Raw genomic sequence first — 13,087 nt, 5'->3', positions numbered from 1 at the left:
TAGGGAAAGGAAAGCCTGGAGCTTTGGAGACTGAAACTGGTAAATTAAAAATGTCTCCAGCGAGAGACACTCTTGAACATTGGCGTGTATGTGCTAGATTTAGGGCTAGAATCTTCTGTTCCTATAAATTATGAAATATATAAGAAGAAATTAAGTAGCATGTGAATCAGGATGAACTTATGGAGTCTCTACATCTTTAAATATGTTACAATAGGAGTAATGAAGTATAAAAAGCAAAGAGATAACATCTCAAAATTTTTTTCTCCCAAAGAAAGCAGGGAAATCCAGCAGGACATGAATACATATGGCCATAGGTTTATTAGTGATGCCTAAATTTCCCTATTTTTAATAGCTGCTGATGCTCACAGGGCAGGGACTCTGGTGTACAGGAAATGTGATTATGAAGATCATAGTAAAAAGGTGAGATGATCCAGATTGTTATCCAACCACAGCAAAATTATTCCATTGTGAATAAGCACACTGGCATTTCAGTGCCTTGTGGTACACTGTACTGTGGTGTGGCACCATCTAAACTCAAGTTTCCGTTCTATATATTCTGCTCATACTACATAAGAATTGTCTTTGCTTAAAAATCAGAATTCATGTGTGATTTTCCTCCAGTTCTGCCATTTTTGAAAGCAAGAGGAGCTTGTCAGAATCTTATTTTCTAATGTATGACATATGAAATATATCATATTTGGTCAGTGAACTGCATGGTGCAAAGTTAGTGACTATAATATGAAGATAACTGCTAGCCACTTGCAGCTTTAGCACTAGACAGTTACCTTATCCTTACGTTATCTTTCATAGGATTCTAGACTGTTAGGAATATTTTGACATTGCCCATGGGTTGGAAAAGGACAGATTTTGGTGTAAATAGAAAGACATCGCTTCCTGATAACACTAACTGGCACCTAACTGATAGACAGACAATGTTGCTTTGTCTAGAGGCATAAATTATATTTGCAAATCTCTTTTTTCAAGAGCATTAACACAGTAAAATGCCACTAAGCTATACTTTTAGGGAAAAAAATGCTTTTTAATTATTCTTAACAGCTAAAATTATTTTAGTCTATTATACGAATTAAATTACCCAGATATTATAGTGATGGATGCCATAAAAACACTTTCCCATGACGTACGTAATAAAATCAAATTACACAGGAAAACTAGTCTACACCCCAGCGCATCTTGTTAGAATCCAGTTTTATGAATGGGCAAAATGCTGCCTTTCAACTTCTTTTGTGTCACTGGAATAGATACAAAGCAATTTTGTTTCATTTTCCTTTAGTTGTGTTAGTGCAGTGTCAGGTTTTAACAGACACTCACTTGAGCAGACACCCACTGTATCCTATAGTCTGTGGTGCTCTCAGTAATAAAGCAGACAACACGGGCATTGGGTATTCACCAAAATATGAAAATGTTCAATCATTTAAATATAAATGATATGTCAGGAGCAGTAGGTCATGAAATTTAATGTGTAACAAGTAAATACTTTTGCCTGACATATATTGCCTAGCCCAGAGGGCAGCCTACTGTGGCTGGCACTATGTAAGAAAGTGTCCTTGCACCACATTTTGTGACATTTCTGGACTACGAAAAGTCAACAGAGCACTGGGAGCCTGCTAGCTGCAACCTGGTTTGTGGAGGTTAGTACAATCTGGACTAGTACTTAGCTCTCAGGTGTGGGTATAATCATACGCCTGCTGCCCGGAGGTAGGCAGGCACCATGCTGGAGTGGGACTGCCATAGTGCTGCCCCTCAAACTTCAAAAGGGATCCTTTTTTCTTCTGTAGATACCAAAAATATTGCCTTTTTCTCTTTGCATTTAAACCACTGTTAGTGTGTACAGAATAAACAGAAATGTGTTGCTAAACTTTTTTGCTAATAAAGTCTTGCAATTCCCTACATACCACAAGTAATTCTAATTTTTAAAAAGTATTGCCAGTATATTTCATGTTTTGTGAAATCAAGGTGTTGAGTTTTTCTGCAAGCAATATAAAGCCCTGTTGATTTTGACATTTCTCTTTAAACACCTGTATGGACTTCATCCAGTGCACATTATGGAAGTTACAATTTGTGTTTCTTGTTGCTAATCTAGAAAGGAAAACTTCATTCTTTCCTTTTTCAGTCACAAATGTGCAGGTTTAGGAAACAGAGAACTCTCATTTTAACATAGTGCTGATGTTTTAACATGGCAAGGTCATTTGTTATTTTACTGATGATTTTCTATAACTGAAGTATCTTCATGGAAAAAAAAAAGGGGGAACTACGTATATGGAGTCTGATATAGCAAAAAAAATGTGTCCTTTGTGTTGAAGAGCAATAGCAAAAAAATTTATGTGCATAGGAAATGCCCTGGAACACACTTTCCTGTGACTTCCACTACTTAAAGAAATAGGATTAAACTTGCTTCAAGAGACTTTGACTCCCAGATAAACTCTGGGTTCTTTGATGTCATAGAAAACGCCAAGGTAGGAGGTCTTTCTAAAAGATCAAATAAAACCCAGTTGAACTGTGAACTGTGAGTGAGCCAAGAAGTTTTTAGATGCACTTCTAACCTGCTTCTAACTTTTATCATGAACATATAGTAGGGTTCAGAAACAATCTGTTGTAAATTCTTCAGCCAATTAGCTGAGTGAGTTACCACTGTTTATAATGCGCAGAACGTGGAGGCTCTTTTGCAGTTGCGCCGAGTTGGATTGTTAATAACAGGAAGCTAGCACTTCTCAGTACAGTGGATCAGCTACATGTGAAAATAAATGTAAAAAACCTGGAGGGGAATGGCAGCAGACCGAGATTAGCCTTTATTTAATTTAGCATTTGGGGGTCCAACACACAAATGAGCATTTTAGTAGGCTTCATGGTGGAAGTTGCTGTCATTTGTAAAATATTCTGGCCAATTAGCTAATAGTGTGCTTGGATTTCTCCTGTTTTGATACAGTAATACTAAGTACATTGTGAAGCCCAATTATACAAATCATCCCCATATGCCATACCAGTCTTTCTTTATGAACTGTGTTTATAAATCCTGTGTGAGGAAATGTGTACTTCAGCAATTTAGACCATGTGTAAAAACATAGCCAATAGGATTGTCAAGAAAACAAGTTCCAGCATAGGAAATCCTAATGTGTTCCGCTAAAATAACACGAGTGTGTTGTGTGAGTTTTCTGATTAAATACATATTACTTTATAGTGCTTAACCTGCATAGGTCCTTCTGTTTCCCTTTTTATTCTTTCTTTCTTTTTATCTTTTTTTGCAGGATCCAAATTTGGAGTTTTTGAGGAAATTTGGGATAGGGCTAGTCTCAGGAACAATAGCCTCAATTATTAACATTCCTTTTGATGTTGCAAAAAGTAGGATTCAAGGACCACAGCCAGTTCCTGGAGAGATCAAGTACAGAACCTGTTTTAAAACTATGGCAACAGTCTATAAAGAGGAAGGGTAAAACATTCTTATTTTAATATATGTCCAGACCTCTGTTTTAGTTCATATGGGTCCATAAAACCACATTGTTATATTTCAGATTTGACGAGGACCATTAAGCCACCCTGAACTCACAAATCAAAAGAGCACAATGCAACATTTTGAAAATGTTCTTTAGAATTAGAAGGAGATATCCTCCTCCTCCATGTGAACTTTTACAGACAACTTGCAAGATGATTATTGGGTTGTCAAAATTTATGTTCCACAAATAAATGCTTCATGTATCTGATGTAATTTTTTCAACTCTCCATTTTGTAAAAGTAAAATATCAACAGAAAACAGATTATTTTCCAATTTATTCTAATTGTAATTATATAGACCTCTGTACCTTTAAAATGACTGCTGAAATAATTAAATCAGGGCATATTGTGGCAATAATGTTTTCCAACTTTTTAAAATACTTCTCAAGTGGAGACTGACTTGTAGCTTTGATATTCAATTATAGCGGTCATTTTGTCCATGCATGCAGCTGCTGTTAACAGACTTGTCTTGAAAGTAAAACCATCTCACTGATTAAAGTCATATTTCTGATTGGCTAGGCTCACAACGTTGCTTTTGTGGCTGAACATTGATTAACTTTTTCTCTTCATCTGATCTGCCTCTGTAAAATGTTAAAATCCAGATATGGCCTGCTATTGAACATGTGTAATTTCAAATAATTGCTTCTAAGTGCTCTGCCAGCATTTTAACAAACACATGCTAAAATTCCATTCTTCTTTTAGAGCAAGATATTGTTTGAAATGTTTTGTTTGTTTTTCTTCTGCTACAGATTTCTGGCTCTGTACAAAGGCTTGGTTCCCAAGATCATGAGGCTTGGTCCAGGTAATTTCTATACTGCTTTTGTTCTTGCTTTTTCTTCCCATTTTTCTGTTTCAGTTTCTTGACAAAATGTAGTAAGCATCAGTCAAATAAATGAAACAGTGTACCAGAAATCACTAAAATCTCTTTCATCTTGGAATAATTTCTGTTGATAATACCATCATCTAATAGTATCATAGATGAATTTGGCTAAACCTGTGTCTAAAAAAATCGTTTACACATACACATCAGAGAACTGCAGAGCCAAGTAACTGCTGGATTATGTAATTGTTTTATTTGTGAACAAGCCGAAGTGCATCCATGCAAATGCCAGAACTGTAAAACCTTTGGGAGTGTTTCTTAAAGCTTCCTGTTCCTTCTAATGTGAAATTTTGGTTTCATTAGCACTATTCTGTACCCATTTAAAGTCACTTTAAAATGCAGGTTATGAGTCTCTCCAGTGTAAATGCTTTCAACTAGTCGAAGTATAGCCCAAGTATATCAAATTCCGGTTACTTTCTTCTCCTGTGCTCTGCGGGGACTATGAAGAACAGACACTAAAAGGCTGATAACATGAGCTGGGAAAAGCCTTGAGTAGCCCTAGAAGACTAAGAGGACAAGGACAGATTAACACTGGGTTTGTTCTCACTACTTGTTACTCCAAATGCAGGAGAACAGTGGTTAAGAGCTGTATCTTCTTTGGCTTTTAGACTGTTTTTCTCTGGCTGGTTTTGATTAATCATGAAAGCAAAGCACTTGGCCCTTAGACTTTGCCAGTCCACAGAGGCAATCTGTGTCCAAAAGAGCAGAAGCTCCAATTTGAACAGTATCCCATTCCCATGAAATTGTATTTCAAATTGTGCAAGGTGGTTTAATAGGCAAGAACACACATGGTTAAAAACAAGTAGGTACAGAGTCTGTTCTACAGTGTAAAGGAGTCATTTGGTTTGTCTGTAAATGTTTGCATATCCAACCCGTCTGGCTAAGTGTGAGACCATGCCTGGTTATTGTGCAGGATAAAGGAAGAAGGTGGGGAGGGGAAACAAGGCAGCTGGGCATAACTTGGGAGCTAAAAGCCTTTTCCCTCCTACTCCAAAGATACTAGACATACAGGACAAAGAGAAGGCAGTTTCACTTCCCCAGTACCCATTAGCACAGCAGATTTTGGAATAAAATTTTGCATCTTACAAATGACTATGCATTCTGGCCCAGATCCAGCAAGTCAGTTAAGTACGCACTTCATTTTAAACGCTTGTGTAGTCCTGTTGGCTAATATGTAGATTTGGCTTTCTGATTAAACAATAATGCAATCTTTATTGTAACTGGAAAGGTAATTCCTTCTTTCAACATGCAAATGCTTTCAGGAGGAGATACACAAACAGATCACACAGTATGAGGATTGGATTCAGCCTTGATTTCAGTTGAAATCACATCTTAGACACTGTGTCTGTGATTTGTTTGTTGGTCAAAGCCTTTTGCAAACTTTCGCTCTGTCTAGCTGTCTGTGAGTTGCTGTTGACAGAGGATTTCGAGTCTGATGATGGTTCATTAGGATAATTAACATGGGAAAATTCATGTTGTAATTCTGTGAGCCTGGCTGTGTGAACCTACCTTATCTAACTAGTAAGGTCAGCCCAGTTCAGCAGCAGACTTTTTAGAGGTACCACTGTAACTCACTAACCAACTGAGCCAACAGGCAAAGGCAAGAAAATATTTGTGCCCCAGTGCTGGCACCCACAAATAGCAGATTGCAACACAGTTTTAGTCCTGCAGCCTGGAATCTGATTCTCTTTTCCCATCTTTTCCAGTTAGAAGTTTCCCTGTATGCTTAGTTGTATATCTATATACATACACACATATACACCTTCTGAAATGTTCCCTTCTTTAGCTCATACAGCCTGGTTACAGAAGATGTTCAGTCTGTCTTTTCTAATAGTAAAAATACTTTATGGCATTCAAGCTGGGATCTTATACTGTTACTGGTATGAACTATTCTAGCAGATAGTGCCATTTCATAACTTAAAACAGGGAAAGTTTAGATTAGATATAAGGAAGAAGTTCTTTACAGTGAGGGTGGTGAGGCACTGGAACAGGTTGCCCAGAGAAGTGGTAAATGCTTCATCCCTGGCAGTGTTCAAGGCCAGGTTGGACAGTGCCTTGGGCGACATGGTCTAGGGTGAGGCATCCCTGCTCACAGCAGGGGGGTTGGAACTACATGATCTTAAAGTTCTTTCCAACCCAAACCATTCTGTGATTCTATGATTCATCAGATTAAAACTTTGCCTGCAGATGCATAGCCAGGTACAGGCACAGAAAGATTATACTCATTTCATTGCGGTGATCTTCTGCTTTAGACATGGTAACCAAACAGCTGAAAACCTTTCTTGAATCTTACCTGGAAGTATTTTCATCACCCTGGTGATGAATTTTTGTCATTCCACCACTCAAGTTGCTCTTTCATGACCAGATCTAACTCTAAACAAACACACAAATACACACACTTAGATGAAAAGCTTCACTTGTAAAAGAACAAAGAAAAATATGAAACTTGACAAAATGCTAGGAAAAATCACACTCAGGGTCATTTTGATTTAAAATACAAGCTTGTCACATCAACTTTATGGTCTAATATTAAGTAAAAATGATATGGTTTAAGAATTGGTGAATTTTTAATGTATTGGGGAATTAGCAGAATTATCCATTTTGCAAATAAGGCTTTGCCATGTTCTGGTTTAGATTACACACTACAAATGCTCTACAACACCTTGAAAATACTGAATTTTATATGTAGTAAAATAATACCTTTTCTTCCAGGTGGTGCAGTGATGCTTTTGGTTTATGAATACATTTATGCATGGCTTCAGGACACAGTTGATTGCAAGTAGCTCTTCTGAAAAATGTACTCTTTAAAATATATGCATTCTAAACCACACTTTAATAAAGTAAAAGTGATTCTCATCCTCTATGGTGTTGAATGCCCTCAGATTACACTGATGTTAGTACAGTTCAAGACAAATTAGGTCCTGATCCAGGAAAACATTTAAGCACATGCTCTTCTCTAAGTGCATAAGTAAATAGCAGATTTGATATGTGTAATTGTTTTACAAAACAAGAAAACATATATAGGAGACATAGGAACAAGTTAGTTTTTCAAGGACAAACTAAAAATTCTGGATACTGCATTATACTATGTAGTCAGTACACTTAAAAATCAGCTGAAATGAAAGATAACTTTCAGGGGATTTAGAAGAAAAAAATGGAATAATCCTGTGGAGCCACATACTAAGCCAGTGTAAACTGACAGCTCCATTGACTCCAGGCTGAAAACATGACCCATACTCTGCAAACTCTTGTGTCAATCTTGGATCCAGTTTAAATTCGGTCCAGTATGGTTTCAACATTGATAGAAGAGCTTCTGAAGTTGTTGAGAGTTAGGATAGAAAAAGGGCAGCACTACTAGCCACAACCTTCATATACTATTGCTTAAAGAGCTGTACTGTAATAAAAAAGGTCAATGCACCTTGATTGCCCATTTAGCCTTTCATTACCATCATGGGATGGAGAAATGATGGTTTAGACTGATAGAACATATGCAGTTGTAATTAGCCACCTTACACCTCAAAGAAATACACCTTTCTATAGATAAAAAATGTTGCTCAAAAGCTAATATTATTTCTTTTCTTACTACCCATTCCAATTAGCTCTGTGAAATACAATTTCTGCTATGTTGATTGGAGACATAGTTTCAGTTCATGCAGTTGTGCCCCATACTACATTCACAGTGTTAATTTCAAATGCTCTTCCTCTTAAGGAGGTACAAACCTTTTTCCCAACAATCCTAAAGAAACATCTTTCCAGATTGTTAACTGAAAATGACAGGTCACGTATGAAGTCTCGTCTCATGAGTGTTTTTAATGTGTTAGAAAAGAAACGAAAAGTTAAAAAAAGAAATGCATTGTCAGCATTTTCAAGGATGCTTGCACTGACATGCTGAATAAACCTCTCTTTTACCTAAATTTGACAACAGTGACTTCTCAAACCTATGCTACTTCATGGCTAAAATCAAGAAAATTAACTCTGTTACAATTTATAATTTTAAGACAAAAGTTCCTCCTTGCATTTCATTATCGGTACTTAGCCAAATAGAAGACACTACTAAGATAATTTTGAAAATTAAAAGAAAAATGCATTATAATTAGTTTTTTATTAATTTAGAGCATTCAAAATATAAAAATAAAAGGCTTTAAACATACTGTATATACATATATAGCCTTCAGTTTTACTTCCTTTCCAACATTATTATTTTTTTCACTTAATAGCTCAGCCTGATCTTTGATAAAGAGAGAACCAATAGAAAGCAGAAAATACAGCATAGTTTTAGAAAACAAACCCACGAATGTGCCAGCCCATTCCCCTATCACTGTGTGGTGTAATACGGGATCTGATTCAGCTTTACACTGGAGGTCTTCTGTAGCAGGACCATGCAAACACAGTGGGGCTGTCAAAGAGGGATTATTAAGCTTCACTGATTTCTTTGAAGACATTTGACACTCTGTGAATGGAGTGTAACCTTTCCAGATTAAAAACTTAAATTCTGCACTCACATATACTGCATATTTCCCAAATTAATCCATTCACCTCAGTGGGTTCACTCCAGATTTATACCCCTGTACTTGATAGCAGCAGCTGATTCTTGTTTATTATTAAAATACTAATAATAATAAATCCCTTTTTCTCTTTTGTTTATTGTAAAGTGACTTAAAAAGTCACATGGTTAATAAGCTAACATGGTGCATCTTTCAGTCTAACCATGAGTATAAGCAGGGAAAAGGTCCTTGGGCAAAGGGAGTATTCTGTATTGAAGAATTAAAAAAAAAAAAAAATTGTTATGAAAATTCACACCAAAAAAAAAGCCTCACCAAGAGCCAAGGTCGGGTACCTTTGCTCACTCTGAGCAACTTTCTGCACACAGCTCCACTGACTTTCCATTTAGGCATAAGGTATTATATATGCACGAAGAGCTGCAACTAAATAAACACAAAACAAAAATTGGTCATGAAGGTGTATTCCCATGTGAGGAATAATTAACATCATGTCTTGTCCTTGCTTCATAAGATATCCAGATTTAGCTGAAGACAAGATAATGCAAAGAAATGATACAAGCTAAGGGTCTGTCTCTCTTAAGTATCTCTCAAAGCACATTAATGCCTCATGGGAATGTCAGAGAAGATGGCTTTTATACCAGAAATGACCTCTTGCTGCTCAGGAAAATTTTGAAAACTTTTAACATAGGCACACTTTGTTATAGGTTTGTGAATTCTTGGAGCTAAAAAAGACATGCTATGCAAGGCTTCTCATCCTTTTTTTCAAGGGGTTGATTTTTGGTTGTTTTTTTTTCTCCTTCGATGCACCTTGTTCATGCTGTATCGGTAACAATAGGTAGACTTACTATATAATTCTATAGCCCAGTAAAACAACTAGGTTGAAAGCTAAAATCCTGTTTCCAACTTAATCATTTATTGATTCGTGATCTTTTTCTTATCTTTCTTTCTTCTCCATTTCATTTTTAGCAAAGAGCTTGTCTAGAATTAAAGCAATTTCTTTTTCGTAGTGTTAAGGCTCATCTTACTTCCATCTACAGCTGCATAAAAGCAGAATAACACCCGTCACATCACTAACAGTGTGGCAGAGTGGAAACGCACTTGTGTGCACATTACCTTTAGTGGTTTCAAAGAAACATTCTTAAAAAGTATTCTACTGAATAAGAAGGGTTTCAGCATCTCATTAAAGCCAAACAGCTGTCGAATGCCTTTGAGGCTGAAGAATACAGGATTACATCTGAGATCAGATCTTTCTTTCCTTAGCGCCATAATACAATACCTGTGTTCTTTATAGAAATACAGTTCCATTAACTTTTTTTTAATGCAAAAAGCAGAGGTGGCAGCAGCCAGTTGAGTCCACCTATATTTCAGTGGATATACTGTCCATAACATATGAACTGGCTACCCGCAGCTGTCTCAGTGATGAAAGCTGGGAATCCACAAAGAGAGGACTGTATTTTAGGAGGTGACTGTATTTTACCTTCCCACTGAATGAATGTTTAATATGGTATGCAGATAGACCAATATTTTAAGAATGACATTTTCTCCTCTACTTTAACTATCTCTAGTGTAATTTAAGTTATTGCACAACATTTATAAAAATACAAAATATATTAATATTCTATGAAGAATATGAAATGTCACACCAGGCTTCATATTTTTTTTCCACGTTCATATTCTGAACATACCTACAGCATTCTGGAATTATAGTCAGAACTTTATTATTGCCCAAGGAAAACAGGTAAAATTTCAAAGATCAGAATGTTATCTCTCCTGGGATTAAAGTTTAAAGCAAAATAACTGGCACAGAGTACTTGCCACTGGATACAGAAATGTCAAAGGGGAATTTGTTAATATTAAATAATATCTGTGTTTGTTGCACCACCACCAGTATACCTATAAGGGAAAAAAAATGCTTCAGAACAATGTAAACTTTACCAAAAGCCATATTTTACATTCATTAAAGCAGAAATTAAAGACAACTTCCTCTTAAAAAAAATTACAACATAATCTTGGGGCCAAAAATGCTGGACACAAGTGCGCCAACAATGACGGTAGAGTTCTGTTTCTCAGCAGTTTTGTTGACTGACATGATTTTGTAAGCGTCTCTGCACAGGTTGCACGCTAATGGCATTTTCCCCTACAGTTTTCAGTTTGTTCGGATATTTCTGTCCCACTTCTGTTTGCACACTTAACACTAATTTGGAGTTTCGTGAATCTGGGAGGCTCCATATAGTTGGATGATAGTTACTTGATTGGATTTCTGCCTTTGAATCTTCTGTTGAAGAGATAACTGTATTTCACGAGATGCTGAAGCCTCTACTGTAGGCACAAAAACACAATGAAAAAACCCCACCTAAATCTCACCACCTGAGGCTATCACCTCACCACGCAAAGATGCAGGAAAATAGCTAGAAAGTCAAAAACCTTTTAACTTTAAAAAAAAAAAAAAAGAAAGAAATGTACTGGAAGGTGAAAACAAAATGCTGTCAAAAGCCTATATTTACAAACGGATAAAACCACAAAGGTATTACTACTGCCTGACGATGGCAACATGCCAGGAGAATCTGAGAGCCGCCTATTGCCTTGGTTCTATATTTGATTGTCAAAACCCAGCAAAACAACCAAAAAGTGATCTCTTAATTGCAGTGGATTGTATAACCTTGTTGATGAAAGGGTTGTTCTTTAGGCAGTTGGCAAATGCCTCCCATTTAGCCGCCTTTGCTGATTTAAGGCATAAAAGAATTTTCTGAAGTGATTTTTCTTTATTGATTTTACACAAATCTTAATATCAATTGCACATTTAGAAAGTCTGTGATGATTAAGAATAAATACGTGTGGTTTGACCAGGAGAGAGAAGGACAAGGCTCCACAAGCCCTTTGAGGGATGGAAGGTCTTTACTTAAAGAGCACAACACCATACTTCTTTCAGTTTCTGATGTCTTCTGCTCTTTCAATCCTAAAAGCCTTACAGGAGACAAGTCACAAGGAGAAAAGCCAGGTATTGCCAGCATGAAGAGAGCAGTTTGTCAGTCAGGCTCAGGGGACAACCACCCAGCAGGCTCATAGTGGTCCTGGACCAGCTCCTGCATCAGAGAGCAGAGGCCGTAACCGAGTGGCTGCCCTCCCTGGCCGTCTGCATGCCCTTGAATGCCAGCGAGGCGGGGATGTCGCAGCTGTGAGGGGACAGCGGAGTGCCTCCAGCATGTTGCCAGCCATGACTTGCCATGTAGCCTGACGGGGTGGCGCTGTACGTCATGTAAGGTGACACTTGGGCTGGTGTTGCATAGGGAGGCATAGCTGGTGCTGACACAAAACTGCTGACAGCAGGGAGGCCATTGGGTGCCTGAAAGGAAAGGGAAAAACATTTCTAAGAGAGTAAGACAGCAGATCTGCTGTAAAATAAGGTGCCATTAGATGCTGCTTGGGCTTTGTACAAGAACCAGAGCTATGGGGATGCCCAGGGAGCCACCCATAACCTCTCCCCTAGATTTCAGGGGTACAGTGGCCCCCTTGTGCTTTGCTTTTAAGGCCAGCTACGCCGCATGAGCCCTGCACCCTGCACCCCTCTCTCAGTAGCCTGTCCCCAACCGGGACCAGCAGCAGAAGTTTAGGGAGCACACACCAAGAGCAGAGCAGGAACCACAGAGCCTGTCCATGCACCTGCCTGCCTTCCCACAAGCTGTTGTTGGACTCCTTAAGCCCATGGTTGCATCTAATCATTACATTTGAGAGCTACTGCTGAAGGTATTTGTGACAAGTTTGTCCCATCTCTCCAATCGAGCACCTTCATCCTCTTGACAATGAGTCCCATGAGCTGGAGCAGGTTGGTTTTAATATTTACCCACCTTTCCCAAATTTTGCATGTAATGCTGGCCACTGTAGCCAGGCCCTCGCACACAGTGCTGTGGCAGTTTAAGGTGGGTATTAAGCGACCATGACCATATCAGCAGCAGGAGAGGTGGATCCATCCCAGTGCCTTACCAACCCCAGCCCCAAAGGAGGGTGCGCTTAGCCCTGAGCTGCAGTGGACATGCGCGGGCACGGATTCCAGAGCAGCACACCCTGTAGTGGAGAGGTAACAAGCAGCTGGGGGAGGTGGGAACATCTTAAACTCTTTGGTAACTATTTGCTCAGGGTATGAGTCACAACTAGAGTATTTATTATTATCATTATTATTATTATTATTACTATTATTATT

At 38.0% G+C, this 13,087-nt stretch overlaps 1 protein-coding gene across 1 annotated transcript in view; it reads left to right on the top strand.

The window, feature by feature from the left end:
• Positions 1 to 7,243, top strand: part of SLC25A21 (solute carrier family 25 (mitochondrial oxoadipate carrier), member 21) — a gene marked incomplete at its 5' end in the record, with an annotated part of 64,931 nt that extends 57,688 nt beyond the window's left edge. Inside the window, 3 exons of the mRNA XM_010015240.1 lie at positions 3,264 to 3,445; positions 4,257 to 4,309; positions 7,100 to 7,243. Coding sequence (XP_010013542.1) covers positions 3,264 to 3,445; positions 4,257 to 4,309; positions 7,100 to 7,170 — 306 coding nt within the window. The remainder of the gene's footprint in view (positions 1 to 3,263; positions 3,446 to 4,256; positions 4,310 to 7,099) is intronic.
• Between the last annotated feature and the right edge of the window lie 5,844 nt (positions 7,244 to 13,087).

This window comes from Nestor notabilis, unplaced genomic scaffold (assembly GCF_000696875.1).
Source record: "Nestor notabilis isolate BGI_N333 unplaced genomic scaffold, ASM69687v1 scaffold20015, whole genome shotgun sequence".
Lineage (NCBI taxonomy): Eukaryota > Metazoa > Chordata > Aves > Psittaciformes > Psittacidae > Nestor > Nestor notabilis.
Note: the sequence above shows the minus strand (reverse complement) of the source record. Positions and strands in the feature narration are given on the sequence as shown.